The 24,778-nt window shown below is 35.8% G+C and overlaps 1 protein-coding gene across 2 annotated transcripts in view; it reads right to left on the reverse strand.

Moving 5' to 3' along the window:
* Positions 1–24,778, reverse strand: part of LOC106871710 (A disintegrin and metalloproteinase with thrombospondin motifs 6) — a 294,912-nt gene that overhangs the window by 167,132 nt on the left and 103,002 nt on the right. For both annotated transcript variants that reach the window (XM_052976060.2, XM_052976057.2), the window contains exons 5-11: positions 21,481–21,564; positions 18,089–18,213; positions 15,485–15,634; positions 12,547–12,690; positions 11,404–11,548; positions 8,107–8,199; positions 3,181–3,326 (exon numbers count right to left, since the gene is read on the reverse strand). In XM_052976060.2, the coding sequence (XP_052832020.1) occupies positions 3,181–3,326; positions 8,107–8,199; positions 11,404–11,548; positions 12,547–12,690; positions 15,485–15,634; positions 18,089–18,213; positions 21,481–21,564 (887 nt within the window). The remainder of the gene's footprint in view (positions 1–3,180; positions 3,327–8,106; positions 8,200–11,403; positions 11,549–12,546; positions 12,691–15,484; positions 15,635–18,088; positions 18,214–21,480; positions 21,565–24,778) is intronic.

Below are 24,778 nucleotides of genomic sequence, written 5' to 3' on the forward strand. Positions count from 1 at the left end.
AACAAAATATTTCTCAGTTCAATGTTTTTATAATGAATTAATTATCCAGAGAAAGGTTACCCAACTGATAGAAATTCAATCACTAACAGACACGTTCCAGTCACTGGCCCACAGATGTCCAGCATCCTCTCTCTGATAGTTTCTGTTACCTACTGTAACGGATTCTGTTTCTCAGAGCTAAATGGCCTCATATTGCCCCCCTTGTGTTTACTGCTCAACCCCCAACACTAACCATTATTCTCGTTTCTTTTTTTTCCAGAACATCAGCTCTTCAGAGTGTTCTGCATATGTCTTATGGGCACCTCAGCAACAGCATCTGTTGTTCCGTTGTCAAATGGTGAGGGAGTACAAACACAAAGCCAAAAACAGACGCACACAGACTGATAGATGGATGGATAGATAGATAGATAGATAGATAGATAGATAGATAGATAGATAGATAGATAGATAGATAGATAGATAGTTATGCAACGTATTTTGCTATTCAGTCCTGTTATTTTAAGTATGTTGGAAAGGGAGCAAAAGAAAGAAAACAATAAATAAAATGGGAATACAAGGGAAATAAACCAAGCAATACCTTAATGTTTTAAGAGTTGCTTCCCTTTAAGATAGTTTTTTTTTTTTAAATCTTTTTTAGAAGATGTGTTCGTTCAGTTGTACTATTTGGAATACGGCCTTTCTCCAAACAACTGTTTGGGTGTTTGAGAATAAAGTGTAAGGGGAACAGTAAGGAAAGGTAAAATTCTATTTGAATATATATACAGATACAATGGTATACTGACGAGCAAGAGAGAGTAAGAGAAACAAAGGAAGAGAGAGAGTATCTGCATGGTCATTGGACATGCTAGAAATAGCAGCTAAATTCCGCCCAATCACTTCACATGAGATCTTTAGATAATGTAGTCCACAAAGACAGGGTGGTCACAGCTAAAGTCCCTTTGATCATAGGACTGATCCAAGACTACACAACAACAGTACACAGAGCAATTCAATATGGAAAAATAGGCATTGCTTGAGTTCCAAAATATAGATGATTCTCTCCACAAATCACACCCTAACGTTTTATAAAAGGAAGGTGATACTGCATAGCATATACTTAGATATACCACTAATAAAATTATAGGTGTGTTAACATTGTTTCTTTCAGTGCTATTTTATACTGCAGTGTATATCTATATATTCAGTCAGCCCTGAATGTATCCAGATATGAAGATATTACCTTTGAATCTAACATCGTGGACAAAAACTAGTTTGATTGATCTCTCTTTCCTTTCTGTGAAAATAAGGAATTAAAAGATTTCAGAGTGAGAGTTTAAACAAACTTTGAAACATTGGCAATGTTTTATATAACAAGTTCTCAAATGTTTTGAGCACGCTTTCGATTTGCAGACACTTTAGTTTTATGGTTAAGTATACTATATATATATATATATATATATTCGAGCGAGGTCGTTGCCAGTGCCGCTGGACTGGCTCCTGTGCAGGTGGCACGTAAAAAACACCATTTGAGTGTGGCCACTGCCAGTTCCACCTGACTGGCCCTCGTGCTGGTGGCACATAAAAGCATCCACTACACTCTCTGAGTGGTTGGCGTTAGGAAGGGCATCCAGCTGTAGAAACTCTACCAGATCAGATTGGAGCCTGGTGCAGCCATCTGGTTCGCCAGTCCGCAGTCAAATCGTCCGACCCATGCCAGCATGGAAAGCAGACGTTAAACGATGATGATGATGATATATAAACAGAACAATGGGTTATCTAGTATTGCTACAACTATTTCATTAGCAGTCTTTACAGTGACATAATACAATTAGTTAGATTGCATAACATGTTATGTAACTCCCAACACAACCAAATAAACAAGTGGCAGTGACTTGTTGATTAATCTACAAATCATCAACAATTAGAATTGTGGATTACCACTCATTAATGCATCCTCTGCCACAATAATTTTTTTCTATCCAATTCATGGCATGCTTTACTTTGATATGCCTTGGTCCTTTATGGCTCCTTCTAATCAAAGCTATATACATATACACAAACACACACACACTATCTATATATATATATATATATATATATATATATATATATGTTAATTCTCTAAATGGAGGAGATGTCCTCCTGGGGCTAAAAGCAACAGTAACATCCACCCCTAGGGGTCAGCCACACTTAAGTGGCAATATACTACACTTTATATATATATATATATATATATATATATATATATACATATATATATACATGCACATTACTTGTTTCTGTCATTAGACTTCAGCCATGCTGGGGCATCTTGGAAAAATTTAGTCAAATGAATTAACCCCAGTGCTTCTTTTTAATCCAGGTACTTATTTATTTATTTTATCAGTGTTTTTGTTGAACACTTTGTTACAAGGATGTAAACAACCCAACATTAGTTGTCAGACAGTCGTGGGGAACACAGATACAGCGACACCACACACATACACACACATATATGTATGTATGTATGTATGTATGTATGTATTATGTATGTATGTATGTTTGTATGTATGTTTGTATGTATGTTTGTATGTATGTTTGTATGTATGTTTGTATGTATGTATGCATACGATAGGTTTCTTTCAATTTCCATCTACCAAATCTACTCATAAGGTTTTGGTTGGCCCACTGCTATATAGCAAGGTGCCACACAGTGGGACTGAAACCTGGAACCATGTGGTTGGGAAACAAGCTTCTTACCAAACAGCTATGCCTGCGCCTATTCATGCTTATTTTGACTGAGACAATTTCTCTATTGTTGGTGCCACTGTAAAAAATAGAGACACTGTAAACTCAACAATATGGTTGGTGACAGGAATGACGTCCAGCGGGTGAAAGCAAATCAAAGATGGCTCTTGTAAGGGACACTGGAACACCGACCATAAACCAGATTGCATTCTAAATATTCTCAGAGAAAAACTCTCAGAATAAGAACAGATGTAGGGTGGAGCACATGAAATAATTTCTCTGGTGACGGTAACATCATAAAACGCATTCAGTCCGCTAGGGCTTTTTCTCCGTACGTGTGTGCGATTGCGTGTGCGTGTATATGAGGTGGGAGGCCAATATGACATGGACCGCGGGGATAAAGGGCAATAAAATGATGACAATGGTGATAATGATGATGATGATGATGTGTGCGTGTGTGTTAAAGCTACTTACGGTGGATTGTCACAGTAACGCTGCCTGTTAGAAACGCCAGCACCACAACTCGTTGTGCATTTCGTCCATTCTCCCCATTCGCCCCATTCTCCGTTGATAGATTGAGGTCGGTCACCAATAGTGACACATTCACCGTCGAAACACCACTGTAATGTTGAGAAAATATCAGATGATGTGACAGCAAAAAATATTAGTTTTATTACAAATTTGGAAGCTGACTAATATTTTCGGTCAGGTTTTTACCATAGAGTTACTTCCCTTAATAATGATTACTCTAAAAGTTAGTTCCCTTACTATATTTTCGCTAACTATTTTCTTCTTTTAGTTAAGAACACTGCTAGCTTTTATTTATATTTGTGGATAAATATATTTTAAGGAAACAAATCTCGTCATTGCACATAGAACTTTTTAAATTACATTTTCGTGACACACATCAGCAAATGAAGGAATTTAAATGAGTGAATATAATCAAGTCACTTGGCTTAACATATACATATATGTATATAGATGTCGGCCTTTTGTGATCAATACTCCTTTAACAAATCTATCCTTATGACTAAATAAATGGCATTATTTGACCTGATGCTAGTTGTTTGTCTGTTTATTCTTTTATTATATTATTCATGTACCTACTCAACTGAAACACTACCAACAGCCAATTTACATTCGGCAGCTATAACATGCCTGCTTTTTTAGTTGCAGCTGGAGTTGGGGTTTAGGCAGTAAGTCAACCTAACCACTGCTTGAAAGTACTTATTACCTTACATCATCATACATAATGTTACCTGAATTATATATTTGCCACCTAAATGTGGCTAACCCTTAAGGGTTGATGCCACTGTTGCTTGTAACCCCAGGAAGACATCTCCTCCAGCTGGCTACTGACACACTATCTGCCCTATCGAATTACTGAATGACAAAAAGAGCAGGAGCTATGTAATCACTTTCATTAGGTTACAGTCGTTTATGTCATGAGGAACATTACACTCAGACCTGAGTGCTTGTGTAACATCTTACAGCTTCCTCAGAGCCATTTAGATGATGTTTATACTGGCAACTAAACCTGTTTCCCCACTTGGCTCACCAGGTAAAAAATGTGTCGTGGAGACTGCAGGTTTAAAACAAGACCTGTCAAAAGACAGTTGCCCTCTACATGAACCCTCAGCCAATCACACAAGTGATGTCTTGTAAAAACATCCTGCATCTGGTCTACCAACAGTGCATGACTGTAGCCATGAAAACTCCAATGAAAGACATACTGTGCTCTTGAGCAGGAGTTGAAATCCATGAGTGCTGTGGTGTAGAGCAAGAAGAAGACTTATTTAAAGATGTTATTGCCTCCGTATTATTTCTATAAGATGATGTTGCCTCATTATTTCAATAAGATACTCTTCAAAAGACAAACATTTCTCCAAAGAAACTTTTAATTAGTTGCAGTTTAAATCAAAATTAAAAGCAAAAGTTTGTTAAGAGAAATGGAAAATTGAATTAAGCAATTTATTGTGGCTGAAGCAGAAAGGCTGTTATGGTATCATATGCTGAATTAGAGTGAGAGCTTGTTTCATTTCCATTACAGTTAATATAAACCATAATACAGTAACTGAAACAAATCATTGTGGTGCAGTTTCTTTACTTTAAAGGTGTACATGTAGAAAATACTAGCATCAAGGCAAGTTTTATTAATTTGCAAACACTAAAGTTATTGAAAGGTGATAGGATGATTAATTGAAATGAAATTAGCATGGATTAAGCAAATGTCATTAGAATGCAGTTAAGAGCATAGATACAGTGGTTTATTCATTAATCAAGAAATGAAAAGTATTTGACTAAAGAACTTATAGTGTGAAACTATCCATTCCAGAAAGGGACACTGTATCAAAAGTAACTTTTAATATCAGCAGAGAAGTGAAATTACAGCAGGCAGTGTGTATGTTAGTATGTATCATGCTAGTACTTTTTCTTCTGATACGGTTCAAAGTTATACAAGAGTGAGAAATCCATATAAGAGTAAAGTCCATGCACTGAGTATTCTGGCAATTTAGCATATTCTTAGGTAAAAAAGAAAACATTGATTCTAATCAAGACCTTAGCTTTCTTAATCACAGTTGTTTGGGATTATCAATTATTGCAAATGATTTTCATTTCAATTATTGTTCAATGATCATACTTAATTATGCTATTAAAAAATTTAACAAATTATGGATGATTACATAGACTGATCCACAACTGTTATTCACTTTTGATTTATCTGAATCTTAATTCTAATATTTCTTAAATTTTACCATATAAAATGTTTAAGGGGGTGGGCAAGTCAATTACATTGACCTCCAGTACTCAACTGGTACTTATTGTATTGACCTCAAAAGGATGAAAGGTAATGGAGATTTGACTACATAGTCTCCTTCAAAACAGCACAAATATTGATATCAATAGAAAAGTTTTGATACATGACCAGACACACAGTCAAAATCTAGGTCTCATAACACTGCTTATCTCTCATGGTAACACCAGTTACATAACATTGCCAAAACAGCATCCTTAAGGGTAATTTACATCTTCTAAGCCAGATGATGTTCAAAAGACCTTATCAGCCCTGAAATAAGAACCATGTACAGATCACATGTTTGAGACAGTGCTGCTGCTGCTGACAGAGGTGGTTACCTGACCTCATACAAAATAAAACCTGTTAATCAGGTGGCAAAGAATTACTCAATAACAGAATACATTCCTAGCTCTCAGGCATGCACTTTCTTCACCTGGTCTCTTCTGCTGTATCTACTATGGCCTCTGTCCTAAACAAACTAACTGCATAACCAAAACAATATCTCCTCTAGCATCACTTTGTGCATTAATGCTTCATCCTTCTTCCTCAGATATTTCTTCTCCATACACGTTTTTATTGCAGATATCCAAACTGTATACCGACCACATTTTCACCAGCCTGAGGCACCTACAAAGTTCCTCTCTATTGCCCCTCCACCTCTAACTAACATTTACAAAAGACTATTGATTAAATAATTTCAGCAGCTTCTTAATTTCATTGCATGTTTTCAGTGCCTGTGGAAAATATCTTTAGTTCAGACTGATATATTAAAACTTTCTAGAATCTGAAGAGTTTAATGATAGAATTGCTTTTAAGTACATGTTGCAATTAGCATGTAGTTTATTTTTCACTATTCAGCTGAATAACAAAGAACTATACTAAAATTACATAATCTGAAGAAAGTGTTTTATGTAAGAACTATTGTAAGTAGTAAGTGGCACTCTAAATAATAAGGTACACATGAAGAATACAGTTTTGTGAAAGTATTTCTCACTCATGTATAATGACAGAATAATTCTACAAATTATATTACATTTAATCAATTATCCAGTAAGTTAAGCCATGAAACAAGAAACTATGATACAATTATAATTTTTCATGCTATTAATTTCATCTGTAGAGGGTAACGTATTTCAGTATTTACATCTACACTATACTTTCATAAATTTTATCTCTGATCATTAGGGGTTTTTGTCTTGGATACTGTACAAAGTATCAGCCCTAATTAGAAGTAGTGAACTTTTTTTTTTAATATTTTTAATTTAAGCACCACTGGTATAGGGGATATGAAATTAGTACTCTTGGTTTAAAAATAAAGCTTCCTAGTTCACATCTAGCATGGTGCTGCTACGTAAATGCTACGTAAAAGGTATCTGATGACAGCTGGAAATCAAAGTAATCAAAATATAGTGTAGATGTAAATATCACGAAAACAGTTTTATGCCTAAAGGATTGTAGTATAAAAAACGATAATCTTACAAACAATAACTTATCTCAGACATATAGACAATTAAGTAAGAAACTGTGATTCTAAATTTACCATCCAATAGCCATGTGCACAAACATCTCAAATTTAAACTAAGAGAGTATAGTCAACAATTCGACCTCATTCTCACCAGGTACTTATTTTAACAAATTAACAGGAGATAGCGCAAAACTTATTTTAAAGCATTTGGTCAAATAGTGTTTACACATTTTTTGATTTATCCAATTAGAGGAATAATATTGATTTCAAATGTTGGTACCAGGCCAGCAATTTAGGAGGAGGAGTTAAAGTCAATTACATCAGTCCCAGTGTTCAACTGGTGCTTTTTTTGTTGACCCCAAAAAGACGAAAGCCAAGGTCAACCCCTCAGCAGAATTTAAACTCAGAACATAAAGACAGGCAAAAAGTCGCTAAGCATTTTGTCTCGCAGGCTTACAGTTCTGCCCGCTTGCTGCCTTAATTAGAGGAGTGATATTACCATCGTTAAAATTTCACAGTCTATATGTATATACAGAATTGAATTATGCCAATACTTGTAATAATTTGTCAAATTCCTCCTGTTGTTTTGAATTAGATCATCTACAGAGATGAAGAATTAGGCATGGATGATCTATAAAGGTATATATCTGGTTACTTTTAGTACAAAGTAGCTCTGTGGTTTTAAAGATTTATTTGCATCCATACATTCCTGAACATGTGTCTTCTACTTGAGCCTTGTTTCAACCAAAGTGTTTTGAATGAAATTTGGCAAAGAGAAACCATCATGACGTTCTTGTCAATATGTGTGTGGGATGAACAAAAATCTCTATGTCAAACAAGAAGTATTTTGAAATAATTAACTGAAACTTAAATTATATCCTTTTATACCAAGCTTGACTTCAATTGTCGTCCCTTATGAAAATGATAAAATAAGTACCAGACAAAGAAATGTGGTCAATACCATTGACTATAACCTGCCAAGCTGTTGCTCCAGCATGGCTGCAGTGCAATGATTTAAACCAGTAAAAACAAAAATTAGTATATAAGTCATATGGCAAAAACCATTTCCGGCCAGATAATTTCAGCAAAATCTTCTTTGAAAGTCTAAAGTTAGTATGCAACCATACTTGCCATGTACCTTGTTCCTGCCACAGATGGTGCCTTCTGCAGCAGGCTCACGCTTTGTTGTACAAGTCTTGTTTACGTGACACCACAGGTAAGAGCAAATATTCTACAAATATATCAACAAAGAAATTTTAGCAAATAGAACAATATACATATATATATGCATATATATTTCGTTTTGGGATTTAGTTTGCAAGATTCTTTATGTGAGTTCGTGTGTTGAAGCATATTTTGTTATGTCTGGGGAGAGTCACTCTCTTTTAATACCTTATAATTTAACACACACACTTGTAAAATTTCCACTTATTTCATTTTTATTTTTTTTAAACTTTCGTTGCATCTTGCAACCTTTCCAATAGTTTTTTTTTGTTTTTTTTTTATGAGAGACAAACTATTGAAATGTTTTACAAGACAAAACGAAAATTTTAGATAAATTTAGATAAATAAAATAAAAAAGAAATAAGTGGAAATTTTACTGGTGAGTGTGTTAAATTATAAGACACTAAAAGAGAATGACTCTCCCCAGACACAACAGAATATGTATGTATGTATATATATATATATATATATATATATATATATATATATATATATATATAAGAATACATGGGTTTGAAGAGTTTGTTGTGTGTGTGCATAGATGTGTGCAGCAATGTTCTCACACAAAAATGAATTTATGCACTTACATACACACAAATATCTTTGTATGTATATATGCATGCATGCATGGTGACCTTTGTCTTAATTTCAAACACTCTTTGTTATGCATGTAAGAGATTTGTTATTTTGTCTACTATAGCTCCTTAGAAGACTATTTAATACTGATTTCAATTGAAATTTTCTATGACAAATGTAGCATAGAATTCTGCCCAGAGCCTTATCAAAAGTGACTCCACTCTTGTTCATTCTAACAAATTGGGTTTTTAACCCAAATGTAGATGAATGCACATATGAACATAAAGGACAGCTGGTGGGCCTGTTGGAACTGTATAAAAATGAACATCCTGAACATCCAGTGTTGGTCTCTTGATAAATAATGATTGCAGGAGACACTATCCTACCTGATCAATCTAATGATCTATCAATAATGTGTGTGTGTGTGTGTGTGTGTGTGTGTGTGTGTGTGCTATAATGAGGAAAAATGAGAAAAGTATTATGTAAGAGTGATACAAGTTTAAACAAAGGTTATATTAGTAGAACATTTGATTTTAACCTTTCAGATGCTAGTCCTTAATCAGAAAAAGTATGTCTATCTCTTTACATGTGTGCATGTGTATGTGTGTACACATACACACACACACGCGCATATATATTCTTTTATGTGTTTCAGCCCAAAGGCTGTGGTCATTGCTGGGGCACAGCCAGTGTTTAGCACTTTTTCAATGGCCACTCTTATGTGATTGGCTTTGTATTGTATTGTATTGTATTGTATTGTATATTATATTTTATAATATATGATGATCATCATCATCATTTAATATCTGTTTTACCATATTGGCATGGGCTGAATGGTTTGGCGGGATCCAGTGAATCCCAGGGCTGCATGCCTTAATGGGCTCTTGTTTTATATGAGATAAACATACAGTATCTTTCTGCTTAGCTCCATCTCTCTCATTCCATTAAAGTGTATATGTGTATACATTAAATATACATACTGGAGATTCTCTTTCAAAATATTCCAGTTCTTGACGATCTCAAACTGGTTTCCAACTGTTACTGTTTAAATAAATTAATGAGTAGTCAACTTATCATGATTGGTTGGTTTCTTATTCTTTATGTGGTTAGCTTCATTTGGGTGGTAAACTCCACCAGCATTTTCTTTAGTACTACCATATGGTTTTTAGGGGTTTATTTCAGTAGACATCACTTGTGACTAGCTTTTTGACAATGCCTTCCCTGTAGACCTTGATTTGAACATTATAGAGTCAGCAGCTCTTGTTGTTGGCACTCCGTCGCTTACGACATCGAGGGTTCCAGTAAGTCCAATCAACGGAACAGCCTGCTCATGAAATTAACGTGCAAGTGGCTGAGCACTCCACAGACACGTGTACCCTTAACGTAGTTCTCGAGGATATTCAGCGTGACACAGTGTGACAAGGCTGACCCTTTGAATTACAGGCACAACAGAAACAGGAAGTAAGAGTGAGAGAAAGTTGTGGTGAAAGAGTACAGCAGGGTTCGCCACCATCCCCTGCCGGAGCCTCGTGGAGCTTTAGGTGTTTTCGCTCAATAAACACTCACAACGCCCGGTCTAGGAATCGAAACTGCGATCCTATGACCGCGAGTCCGCTGCCCTAACCACTGGGCCATTGCGCCTCCACAGAGTCAGCAGCAAACAGTAACATAACTAATAAAAGAGCAAGGGGAGCAACTGCCCCCACTGAGCACATTTTTTAAAACTGGCACCTTTTCAGCAATTTTTTTTTTAACTCTTTAGATCATTTATACAATAAAAGTCAAATCTCTTTTTCTTTTTGGTTAATCACATGGTCTTGGAAGAACTTTCTGGAGTCATTACATTATTAGACCGACCTCCTGTATTTTTTAACTGTCTTCTCAATCTCCTGTGATGTGTTGGTTGTTGCTGGCACCTGAAGAACCAAAACAAACCCTGACATCACAACCTCTTAACTTTAAACAATCCCCTAGAGTTTCATCTTCTTTGTCACACCTGTATCATTAGTTGTAGGTTTCATACGTAATGACATTGTTACCGAAACATGAAATTAGTGAATGTAGAATACAATTATGCAAATTATAACTAATGAAATGTTTCAAGTGATATAAGAAAAATGAGTTAAAATTTGTTTGGTGTGTGATACAGTATCGTTTTTATGTGCTCACTCCCCTGAACTTTAGAAGGTGGGTATGCCTCTAGCAGCACATTAATCTCACCCATCAGAGTGGGCTCGCAAAGGCCTACCTTGACTAACTTAAAAATTAAGTCTGACAACAAATAACAAACTAATCTATCAAGAATCTTATTTCAAAAGCATATTAATATCTTGTCGTTGTTGATGCTCAGGTCAGACACAAGAATCAATCAAATTAATTGCCAATTAACTTCAATATATTTTCTAATTAACTATAATTTTATTATAGAGAATTATATTTTTCATTTTAACACACTGCAAATATTCTGTCTCTCGTTCTGTATGTTTATTTAATTAAATTAATACCAAAATTTAAATCATGGTTGAAACAGTCTCCAATAACCTAGTTAGATGAGGACATTATTATTCATTCATCTTTCCTTTCTTTTCTCTTTGAGCAAGAATCTAAAACAGATAAAAGGAAGAATTCTTCTTACAGAAACTGAATCACAGACTTTAGCTTCGGGACCATACTGCAGTCGGCACTGATGATCAGCATTGTACATGGTGCCAGGAGGTAAGAATGGGAAGACGTAATCAAAGACAGTTGACTCATCATTCAAACAGTAACCTCTGTCACGACTGGTGAATAGAATGGAATAAGATAGATTAAGATTTATAAGTAAGGAATATATTTTTAAGGTAGCCACAAAGGCAAGCAACAATGATAACAAAACCAACAATAAAATAATAAGCAGGATAATTGTGCCAAGGGCTGTGGCAATGGACATTATATCAGTAATGTGACGCTTAAGAATCAATGGAACTCAATTTCAGTTGAATGTACGACATCACTGTGAAATAAAGTGCATTCTCCTCAAGGCACATGGTGTTTGTATTTAAATCATTTTTCATTCCATCTTTCTTTTATATATCTTACTGTGCATGTCTAAGTTTTCCTGGTGTTTGATTAATAGTTTATGAGAATCTTACATTAATGCTCTCATCATTGTGCTAAGCACTCTTTTTTAACTGAAGATGGCATCTTGCATTGTGTAAATGTTGTAGATGTCAAGATTCATTAACAATTGGAATTCAGTAAAGCGTAACCGTTCACAGCGATCATCGTCACCACTACCAACAACAACAATTACTACTAATACTATTATAATTCTTTCAGTTATATGCACAAGGCCTGAAATTTGGAAGGAGTGGTTAGTTAATTACATATATTCCAGAGGTATTCAAAACTCAGAATGTAAAGAGCCAGAAAAGATTCCACTAAGCATTTTCTCCAGTGCCGTAATGATTCTTTTCATTTTAAATCATAGCTATTACTCAAATTTTATATATATTCCCCTATGCTCACTCATGCAAAACAATGAGTGACTCTCTACTTGATCGCTAGAAATAGATATCAAATTTGACTCAAAGTTGCCCAGCCATCTTTTCAAAATAAGTCTTTGAATAATGTAAACCAAGCTAGATATGGTTCCATGTATCCTGGTCTGAATAAAAGGTAAGATGGTTTTCTGATCTTATGTCTACAAGAACTGAGGAACAAAACCAACAATAATAAAAACAACAGCAACACAATCAACAACAACTTGTTTCTCAGATAACTGTGAAAGGTAACTCACTCAAAGAACTTGGTTACAGCCTTCTTACTGCATGGAGACCAAATTCTAAGCCGACTGCTACCAAACATCTGTGGTGCCATCACATAGGAATTTTCACTGGATGAAATACATTTGCTTCGACCTCCATCATGTTTCATTCCAAGGCTGAAACAAAACAGATTTATATTTCAATTTTTGTCAATTTTCTTTTTTTTTTTTTTAAATCAGTACAATTGTACTGTATATAGAACATCCAAACTTTCACAATTGGATTTCTATTGGGTATTTTACTGAGCTCTGAACTGCAAATTAACATAATGCTTATTGGTTATACAATGAAGTATATTTCTCTGTCTGTAGTAATGATTTTATGACTAACAGAACTTGAACATTGAAGGTAATGTTAAATCTCTTTGCTGTACTCAGTATAGTACCATACACAGTATAATAGCCTGCAAGTCTACAAATACAACACTCAATCAACTTGGCTAGCCATGACACACTTTTTATTGGAAAAAATAATTACTACGTGCATGGAAAACAGTGAGAGTCAAAACAGTGGCATACATATTCATTTTTAATATGTTCTTGCAGATTTGAACATGAGTAAGCTAATCATTGCTGCATTTCATCTTCAGAGAACACCTCTTTACAGATGATGTATATTCACCACACACCCAATTTATTGATGTAAGGGACTTTGAGACACTTGTGTCTCATCCTAGTTGTGTCTCTTCAGTCAAGGTTACTTCTGGACCAACACATGCAAACAAGAATGGTGGCTCTTGTTTCCAGAATTCAGCAAAAACTTATTTGCTGATTCATGTTGATGTCACCCAAAAACCGATAATAAATTACCATGTGAATGGAGAACAACAAGAATCAAAATGATGACATACATACCCATTTTTAATATTTTGTCAGACACACTAATCACAGTTGAATTTTGTCTGTGAAGAATATTGTCTTTCAGACGATCTAACATATTCAATGAATTGATGTAAAGCCCCAAAACAAATATTGCAATGCATGGGTGTAATTAACAGAACATCCAAAATTTTACATAAGAGACTGAAGTATATTGGAACTGAGACAAGCACTGTCGACCTGCAGAAAAAAAATGTCATCCTATATTCTGCAAGATTCTTGAGACACCTCCGTTTTGAGCTAGTTGTGTCTCTTCAGTCAAATAATAATTGTTTCTGATATAAGCATAAATTAACAATTTTGAGGGGTGGGATTTAGTCGATTGGTACTTTATTTTATCGACTTTGAAAGAATGGAAGGTAAAGCTGACCTCAGTGGCATTTAAACTCAGAAGTAAAGTGCCAGAACAAATATTACAAGGCATTTTTTCCAGCGCTCTAATTAATCTGCCAATTAAAAAGCAAAAATTAATAACAAAAAATGAAGAAGAAGAAGAAGAAGAAGAAGGGTTTTAAATCTTGGTACAAGGCCAGCAATTTCGGGGAGGGGATAAAATAATTACTTCAGCCCCAATGTTGCACTGGTACTTAATTTATCGACCACAAGAGGATGAAAGGCAAAGTCAACCTTGGTGGAATGTGAACTCAGAACGTAAAGATGGACAAAATGCCACTAAGCATTTTGCTTGGCATGCAAACGATTCAGCCAGCACGCTGCCTTAATACTACTAGAACTACTACTACTATTACTTCTACTGCTGCTGCTAATAATAATAATAATAATAATGATAATTTCTGATTTTTGGCACAAGGCCAGCAATTTCAAGGAAGGGTTTAAGTCGATTATGTCGACCCCAGTACTCAGCTGCTACTTATTTTATCTACTCCGAAGGGATGAAAGGCAAAGTCGACCCTAGTGGAATTTGAACTCAGAACGTTAAGACCCAGAAGAAATGCCACTAAACATTTTGTCCGATGCTCTGACAGTTCTGCTAGGTCACTGCCTTTCATTTCAAATTTTGACAGAACGCCAGCAGTTTTGATGGGAATATGGTGGATAATAGAGTGAATGTCAAAGTTGACCTCAGCAGAATTTAAACTCAAAATGCAAAGCCCCAGAACAAATAACGCAATGCATTGGGTGTAATTAGCACAGCATCCAAACTTTTACACAAGAAGCTGAAATATATTGGAAATGAGACAAGGAATGTTTACCAGCAGAAAAATGTCATCTCGAAACTGCAAGATTCTTGACATTTAAGGAGACTTGTTGTTAACAAGCTTTAAGATAATATCCCTGCTACTTAAATTAGCATGTAACCACCTTTGAATAATAATAATAATAATAATAATAATAATAATAATAATAATCCTATCTGCTATAGGCACAAGGCCTGCAATTTGGAGGGAGGGAGGGAACTAGCCGATCACATCGACCCCAGTACTTAATTTATCGACCCAAAAAGGATGAAAGGCAAAGTTGACCTCAGCGGAATTTGAACTCAGAATGTAACGACAGGTGAAATACCGCTAAACATTTCGTCCAGCGTGCGAACGATTCTGCCAGTTCGCTGCCTTAATAATAATAATAATAATAATAATAATGATAATGATAATAATAATGATGATAATAATAATAATGATGATAATAATAATAATGATGATAATAATAATAATGATGATAATAATAATAATGATAATAATAATAATAATAATATTAATAATAATAATAATCCTTTCTACTAAAGGCACGAGGCCTGAAATTTGGTGGGATGTGACTAGTCGATAACATCGGCCCCGATGCTCGACTGGTACTTAACTTAGCGACCCCGAAAGCATGAAAGGCAAAGTCGACCTCGGTGGAATTTGAACTCAAAACTACACAACCTACTTTCTGAACCATTGATGCTGAAAGGAACCCTTTATTTGTCTAAAGGAAAAGAATCTAACAAATTATAATTAATCACAAGATATTTATTTTCTTACTTAATATAAAGAAAACCCCACTTAGATCGAAAAGCATCACTACTTACTTGTGTCCCAGCTCATGCGCAATGGTATATGCAAGAGCTAATCCAGAATCTTCATTGATGTTACATGACATCTGAGGTTGACACATGCCTGAAAGATGTGCAAGTCCTAAGGTATTACAGGGACGGTCTATTCGGCTGCAGATATCATGTCTGAAAAGAGTAATTTGAAGAAAGCAATGACTAAAAATAATGCGAATTATAGTTAAAAATAAAAATATAATTCAACAGATTTTGTAAGAAACCGTTTTGCTGCTTTGCTACAGCTCCTACTGCAACGGCTAATGACAGCAGGTTAGAAATGTTCAGTGAGCCGTTCAGTAAATGATTATGTACGCAAACTTTTCTATTAGACTTCCATGTAATAAGCAGATTAAATTTGCATATGTCTTCTAATACTCTCTCTCTCTTTCTCTCTCTCTCTCTCTCTCTCTCTCTCTCTCTTACTCTTTTCAGTTATTTGACTGCGGCCATGCTGGAGCACCGCCTTTAGTCGAGAAAATCGAGCCCAGGACTTATTCTTTGGATGCCTAGTACTTATTCTATCGGTCTCTTTTGCCGAACCGTTAAGTTATGGGGACGTAAACACACCACCATTGATTGTCAAGCGATGTTGGGGGACAAACACAGACACACAAACGTATACACACACATACATACACACATATATATATATATATATATATATATATATATATATATATATATATATATATATATACGACGGGCTTCTTTCAGTTTCCGTCTACCAAATCCACTCACAAGGCTTTGGTCGGCCCGAGGCTAAAGTAGAAGACGCTTGCCCAAGGTGCCACGCAGTGAGAATGAATTCGCAACCATGTGGTTGGTAAGCAAGCTACTTACCGAATGATGAACAAACGATAACGTAAGCTTCAAATCTTCTGGAGCATTTGCTTCTAACAATAACGTTAGACAATTTTTGATGCTTTATACTTCCCCTGCTTTAAAATAAAAATCATAGAACGTGACCATATTCCTCTACATTAAAAACTAAATTGAGTTTATATTAACTTCTCTCTAGAATAACTTTCAATTTCAATGTAAGGTGGGAGCTGGCACTTGCTGATCTTCCTGTAATCCAAATCCCTCCAAATACTGTGGGGATTAGTGGCTTCTTGAACTCTTCAAGCCACCCAAGCAAAGCAACAAACGATTGAGTGACTTCCTCAGACTCTTTTTTCAGCTACTTAAATTAAAATGCCTTTTTTTTTTTCTAAATAATAGCTTTGGGGAATAGCGAGTGACTTTGTGAAATATCAGATCACCAGACACTTTACATTTCTTCCATGTTTACCAGGATTTTACTGCGCTTCCGTGTTAGTTGAAAGGCGTTACGCTCACTTTTATTTCATCAAATTGATTCATTATGATCTTTAAAGTTGATATTGCAAATCCTAACGATTCCGCAACGACATTCCTTTCTTTTCCTTCTTGAACATTTTTTTATTATAACTTGTAATTTGAAATATAATTCCACTACAGTTACGCGGCATGACAGAGTAATAAGAATACTGATGCATTCTTTTTTTTAAATATTTTACTTTAAGAAATTAAGAATTTACCACGCAAGTGAACAATGTAGTTCGAGCAAGGTCTCAAGAACGCAAAAACAAATTGTGTCACTGATTACCTTCTTTTGTACTTCCCTAATAAAGCAAAGAGGTAGTTCCCTAAAGCAGGTCCAAGTTTATGCCGAATACTCTGGGAACAGCCATGCTATAGGAATAGTTTTCCTCTTGCGAATTCGACTGTCAAACTGCTGCGACATTAGGCTTTCGTTATAACGAGATTTCGTTCGTGGAAGACGCATAAAACGAAATAATGGTTTGTACGTGTGCGTGTGTGTGTGTGTGTGTGTGTGTGTGTGTGTGTGTGTGTGTGTGTGTGTGTGTGTGTGTGTGTGTGTGTGTGGTGGAGTATCTCATCAAACATACTCACGCACACACGCATACATAGGAAGGGCTTGTACACAGTTTATATCTAGCGAACTCCTCTTACACAGCATTGATGAACCTAAAGCCACCGAAGAAGACACTTCCCCAAAGTGGGCGCAGTGAGATCTAACGCAGAACCACGTGCTTGTGAAACGAACTTCTTGACTACACTGCCGTTCCTATATATAAACATACAATTTTATTCTTCCAGGTAACAATGGTGCAGCTGCTCAGTAGTCATATTTTTCTTCGTCTCTTCTTCTTTCTCCGCCTTTCACTCCACTCTGCGTAGCTATAAGCTCAAAAGTGTTGACGCGCACAACAGATGCCAACAGATACATGGTGGTACATACATACATACATACATACATACATACATACATACATACATGTATGTATGTATGTATGTATGTATAAAACGCACAAAACGCTCGTACACACTCAAATACGCATGTGGACACATACACATACATTATAAGTATACATATACATACAAGCGCGTATTCATCCATACATACGTACATACATACATACATGATACATGAAAACGCATCTACACACACACACACACACACACACACACACACACACACACACACACACGCACACGCACACAAGCGTAAACATGTACAAATAAAGAATGAAGATTAACCTAGTCAAAAGAACTGCCACATCATGGTGATTTGGATGACTGTCTTCCTTGAAGTTCATCTTTCGCTGCCAGTGACAAAAACTGCGAAGACTTCGGTCAGCATGATGAGTAATTTTCAGGCCTTCCTGCATATGAAAATGGAAACAAATCATCAAACATCAATGGATCAGATTTTAAAAAGTTCATTTCGCTGGATCCACTAGCCAAGAGTGAGGGGGCCAAGAAGAGAGGTGGCGGCTCACCCCCGGGTGACGCTTTTATAAGAGAGGTACTTTCGGGTTTGCTGCATAAGTTTAAGGATCAGATATTAAAATTTCATTTCACTGGATCCAGTATCGTGGCTAGGAGATGAAGGGACCAAGAGGTGAGGTGGCGGCCCACCCTGACCGGCGATTCTTTAAAACGTACTTCTGTGTCTGTCTCAGAAGCTTGCATAGGCTGTATAAGCCACAGTGATAGGGACGACAAATACAGGGGCTGCACAGGGAGGACCGCACTCTAGCTACACCACTGGCTGAATCCCAGGGTTATCGTGAGCCAACATCTCTGGAATAAGATTATAAACGAGATACAAATTATGTTTGAATCAGTCACACTATAACATTACAAGCAGTCTCACAGTAGAAAGTCTTAAAAGCAGAGTTACTGCCTTGCTTAATCTAAAGATATGATCTACTTTTGTATTTTCATTTATTTATTTATCTCTCTATTTATTTATTTATCTATCTATCCCTTTATAATTCTTAAACAAGAATGTTGTTGACAATGACTTAGAGGTTTCGGCCAGGTAAGCCATAGTCGAACAGCTTATCTGGCCGATTGTCAACAAAGTTCTTGTTAAAGAACAACGAAGTTCTTGTACTCTACAAATTTATAGAATAACCCATCAGATTAATGTAAAATTGTTTTTATTATAACTGAAAATAAAAACAAACATTAATATTTATTTATTTATTTATTTATTGTGAAGCAGATTATATGTTTTCAGTCATAAATTTTAGTAGTGTGTACCATTGATAAAAATAGGATGGCCATAATTGCAGCATTGATTAAATGCTAATATCTTACTACACTAAGAAAACAGGATTATGATCACAACATATCAAATTGGTTGCACGGTCGACACACTCCGCTACATTCGAGATAATGTATATCCGTATAGGATCCAAACAGCCTCACACCATCGGATTAATATAATCGTTCATTATTCTCAAACGAAACAATAGAGATGCATGCCAGAAGAACTAACGAGTAACTGATTTACAATAGATATTGGTTTACACGCCCAAAAAAGAACAACTAACTAAACAAGAGTAAGAAGAAGAATATTGTCTGGTCTCACCCGTTATTCAATACAAATATGAATACCTATAAGACAAAACAGTTCATTTGCATAATAAACAAGCGCTCCAGCAGAAACATGCAAACTACAATGGCTGGATAATGAAAATGATGTTAAGGTATGTTATAGCACATACCTTTAAAACAAAGTTATATAATATTAAATAACGCTAGAATATCAGTAATGAACAAAATGACAAGAAAAACGGTAGTTCAAATTAACCAGCTTCTGCTTAAGAAAAATGTCATCTTCTGTGTCAATGACACAGAAAGAAAACAAATAAATACTACTTCATAAATTGAATAACAGAAGACTCGTCCCAGATCATATTTACCTACACAACAGCATCGTCATGCAGTGGTCCAAAATGAATAGCAAATCGTTTGCCAAGTATGCGTTTTAAGGAGGACAAACATAGACAGGAACACTACAATTTAATTAGTAGTCTTATACTTATCAACACTTTTCAGGGACGGAGTGAAGATCAAGGATAGTGTCCACCTGCCGTCATAGGCAGACATTTTTATTGTTAAAACAAATTCTGAGTCACTGTTTGATGCAGATTGATATGACACAACCTGTTACTAGTTACCTAGCCTCAATTTCCATTCTTTCTTTTGGATTACATCCACAGAGATATGACAGCGTCGACTCGGAGAAACGTATGAAACCATAGCGTAGATTTAAGTTCATGAGTCCGATATATACATAACCGGCACTCCATCGGTTACGACAACAAGGGTTTCAGTTGATCCAATGAACAGAGCAGTCAGCTCGTGAAATTAACTTGCAAGTGGCTGAGCACTCCACAGGCATGCGTACCCTTAGCGTAGATCTCAGGCAGATTCAGCGTGACACAGAATGTGACAAGGTTGGCCCCTTTGAATTGCCAGCTGAGTGGACTAGAGCAACATGAAATAAATGTCTTGCTCGAGGACAAACGCGCCGCCGGGAATCGTACTGACGACCTTACGATCATGAGCCAAATTCCCTAACCATTAGGCCACGCGCCTTCGTTATATATATACATACATATATATATATATATATATATATATTATTTTGTTTAAAAGAGTTCCAACAATGTCTGTTTTTTATGTTTTATTTATATTCCTGCAGAACTAATGTGGGGTATAGAATATGGAATATACAATATAATATACAATATACAATATAAAATAAAATAAAATAAAAATGGATGGCACCATGAAAGAAAGTATTGAATGTAGATGATATATATATATATATATATATATATATATGCATACAAATACACTCGTATACCTATATCATCCTTACAAACTTAAGCACACACACACACATTATATGTGAGCGTAATTGTGCGTGTAACTGCGCATGTCTTTCAACTTTACAACACCCATATTAATATTAGTACATGATCTAAGCAACATAAATATTATCACCAAAAATATTGGATCTTTTTTAAAACGGGGGCCACATTTTTCATTAAAGTTTTACGTAGTGTTTTTGGTACCGAAAGACTTTCAAACTTCGTATACTTATCTATTTTGTGTTATAGTACAGAAAAATGTATTCGAATTTATTTCATGTCAAAAATTGTCTTATTTCGATAATTTCAACCAATCACTGACAAGTATTCAGTTGTTTACATTTACTCCTTTGTATGATTAAGCGATGTAAAGCGTATTTAATCTCCATACCTTCGTTTTATTTGCTTTTTTCATTTTAAATTTGCTTTAACCCTAACCCTAGGGTTAGAGTTAGGGTTAGGGTTAATTGCTTCAGAATTGTTTGTTTATGTAGTCGGCTGAATGGACGTCAATGATTGGTTGAAATTACAGAAATACGACAACTTTAACATGGAATAATTTATGGATTTCTTTTTTTTTTAAGAAGACTAAGAGAAAAAGATGTTTTATATGACACATTCTACCAGTGTTCCAAGTTTCAAAGTGTTTCGTTAATGAAAAATGTGGCCCCCGTTTTAAAAAAGATCCAAAATATTTTCTTATGTATCATAGCAAACTAGATTACGACATCTTAAGAAATGGAATATCGCAGAACTCACCTGTTCATCTTCCAGTAACAACAACCGAACAATCTTAATGTTGATCGCGTTCCCTATACTGGCGTCATGGAATAATGAGGATACCTAGAAATACACGCAAAAGATCTCATTAATTAAAGGGTCGTTCACATTTGCATGGTGAATTATTTCAAGGAAATATATAAAAACCCTCCCCGGAATAAATAGGTTTGTTGTTATTGATGGTGATGTTTATGTTGTTCCTGTTGTGACTGTCATTGCTTCGATTGTTCTAGTTTTCTTATAAACATAAAGTTCAATGAAAAATTTACAATGAATCGGTTCCAAATATAAGGCATCTACCTACGGCCAGTCAAGGAACTTCATTTAAATTTTGGACTGCTTTCACTATCAAACACGAGCGCCCTCTCCCCAACATCCCCCCCCCCCACCGCCATGATTTACAGGTGCTTATCTCTTCAAACAGCGGTGGTAGAATTAGTAGGGTTGCTTCTAAGTTCTATATCCACTGAATTTGCATTTCATCTTTTCAGGATCGATAAAATATAGTATTAATTAAACACAAAGTCGATGTAACTAATAATTTCCTCCACTCAAAATATATGATCGTGTCGTGGTGACATCAAACAATATTATCATTATAATTGTTGTTGCTGTTTTGGACACGGTGTTAACTAAGAATTTGGCGCTTGTTGTTAATATTCTGGTAAGTGATACACAAACCGGCACATCCCAAATCGATCTTTCCAAAACAAACTCTGCCTCACACTATGAATCATAGAAAGTGGGGGTTTTAAGAACCTGGCATTGATGGGGTCCCGATTGATTTAGATCAATCGAAAGCTTTCGATAGGAATGACTATCGAGACTTGGCGGTTGTCCTCACAGCGGCTAGTTTTCAGTCACGTCTTCAGAGATTTAATCGCTGCAATGCACAGTAACATCTTATCGATGGCCAGAGTAAATGGCGGCGCTTCATGACTGACTAGAATGGAGCGCTTGTTCTTACAAATTCTGTAGAGTGGACGGTTTCCGCTGGTTAGACAGCTCCATTTGCTGTCAGCATCTGCTACGTGCCATGGCTAATGATGTCTACACATGTGCTCAGGTTGCGACATCTCCAACAATTCTCTGATGATGAGCAGGCGTAGTCATACGGAGATACCACTTTCAAAGGTTTCAGTCGATTAAATCACTCACCAATATGTGTTTTATCGATCTCAGAAAGATGGAAAGAAAAAAATGGGGTTAGGTGGAACTTGAACTCAACACGTGAAATGAATGTAATCAGATAGCAGAAAGTATCTTGTTTGTCATTTTATTAATTCTTTCATCCACCTGCCGTGCATGGTTAGTCATGAGGCTAGAGAGGGATTTGTGGAAGTGATGTGGAATCCAGTCAAGAACTTCGCCCTTCGCATATTTGAATTAGTCATTTACTTTAAATATTTTAGTTTCTCAGCAAAAGTGATTCTTTTAGTAGATGTGGATGTGCAAAGAGATAGGTGGAGAGAGAGAGAGAAAGAGTTAGGGGAGAGAGGGTTAGAGGGAGAGAGAGAGTGAGGACATGTATGTACATACAACCTGTTAATGATAAGAAAAATGTTGATTTTAAGAGTTTGTGGTTTGTTGAAGTTTGAGACAGAGAGGTTAGGGCATAAATAAAACATATGTAATCTAGTCTATAGGCAAGTTTCACAAATAAGTTGTTTTCGATATAATGTTTATGTTGTATAAACAGTTCTTCGAAGTCATCAACAAAGAACACAGAAAGTTGGTTTGTCCTCTCGCTTGAAGTCATGTGCTGCAAATACTTTTAGAGCTGACTAAAATACTTGTCATTTTTATGATTATCAGAACTATGAGCAATATAAATAAATAAATAAATTAAAATGAAATAAAATAAAAAAGATTCATCAGACATTTGTCTTGCAAGTGAACACAACGAAGTCTTTCATGATTGAAAATTTAACAAGATGTGTGTGAGTGTGTGCGTATGCGCGCGTGCGTGCGTGCGTGCGTGCGTGCGCGCCACATACGCATATACACTCACCTGTGTGCATACATAGAAACATGTGAGTACACGCAATTGTTGAAAGCTTGTATGGTCGCAATCACGAATGATACTTTATAGTTTGAAATTTAATGTGCAGAAGCAGTTAAGGAGCTTTCACCTTCTTCGTTATTTATTTAACAATATTAAGTGCCCTTGGAAGATTTTGTCTTCTAATTGCAAGGGTAATCTAATCGAAGATTTTCAGCTTTTTTTTTGTGGGTGTGTTCATATATGTGAGCGTTTGTCTACGTCCGTATCTGTATATATCTACGTGCGTGTGTGTGTGTGTGTGTGTGTGTGTGTGTGTCACATATAGAAGAAAACGTACAATTTTCTTAGTATGTTAGTATGTAGGTTCGTCTTCCCGTTTGTCTTTCATTGATGAATGTTCTGTTGACATTGCATTTGACTATTTGCAAGCGAAAATTGACAGAGGAAGACAAACAAGCGAGCAGAAAGTTACATGGGAAAGGATTAGAAGTAATACTTTGAATAAACATTATCTTAATGATGCCGGAATAAGCAAGCAATACAGTAAATAAAACGACGTGCAGGGAGAGAAAAAAAACCCCCACCGAAGAGAATATTAAAATAAAAGCTGTTAAATAATGGATGACTTGTAAGAGATTTGACGCAAAATCAGCTTACATATTTGCATGTTAATTAACATTTAATGTAGATATGATTTTGGACTATTCAGCAAAGATCGTTTCTTGTGTGTATTGGATGTACGTCTTTTGGCGTAGATATGAACACTGAGACGTTATCCACTGATCTGGTATCAAAAACAGTTAGTAGTTAGTGCTGAGCAGATCACTGAGGTGTCAAAATGACGTCATTGATATGGCTCAACTTGTGCATTTCTAGACATTTGTAATAATTTGATCTATTTTTGAGTAGTTTACCATTCCATGTGGTGATGTGTACTTTGTGTATAGGGTATCCCATCATGGCCGCTACTAATTAGCTAGAACCACGAGCAACACAAATATATATTTCATCTCTTACTTTCTTGTTTGTTTCAGTCATTGGACTGAAGCCATGCTGGGATGCCACCTTAATGGATTTAGTCGATCAAATTGAGCCCAGTACTTATTTTAAAGTCTGATCCTTAATCTGTCACTTTCTTTTGTCGGACCGTAAAGTTCCAGTGACGTAAACAAATCGACGCTGGCTTTCAAGCGCTACGGGGAAAACACAAACATGTAAACACTACTGAAGAGCTTCCATTCAATTTCTGTCTACCATATTCCTTCACAAGGT

Source organism: Octopus bimaculoides, chromosome 2 (genome assembly GCF_046866305.1).
Source record: "Octopus bimaculoides isolate indiv1 chromosome 2, ASM4686630v1, whole genome shotgun sequence".
In the NCBI taxonomy this organism is placed as follows: domain Eukaryota; kingdom Metazoa; phylum Mollusca; class Cephalopoda; order Octopoda; family Octopodidae; genus Octopus; species Octopus bimaculoides.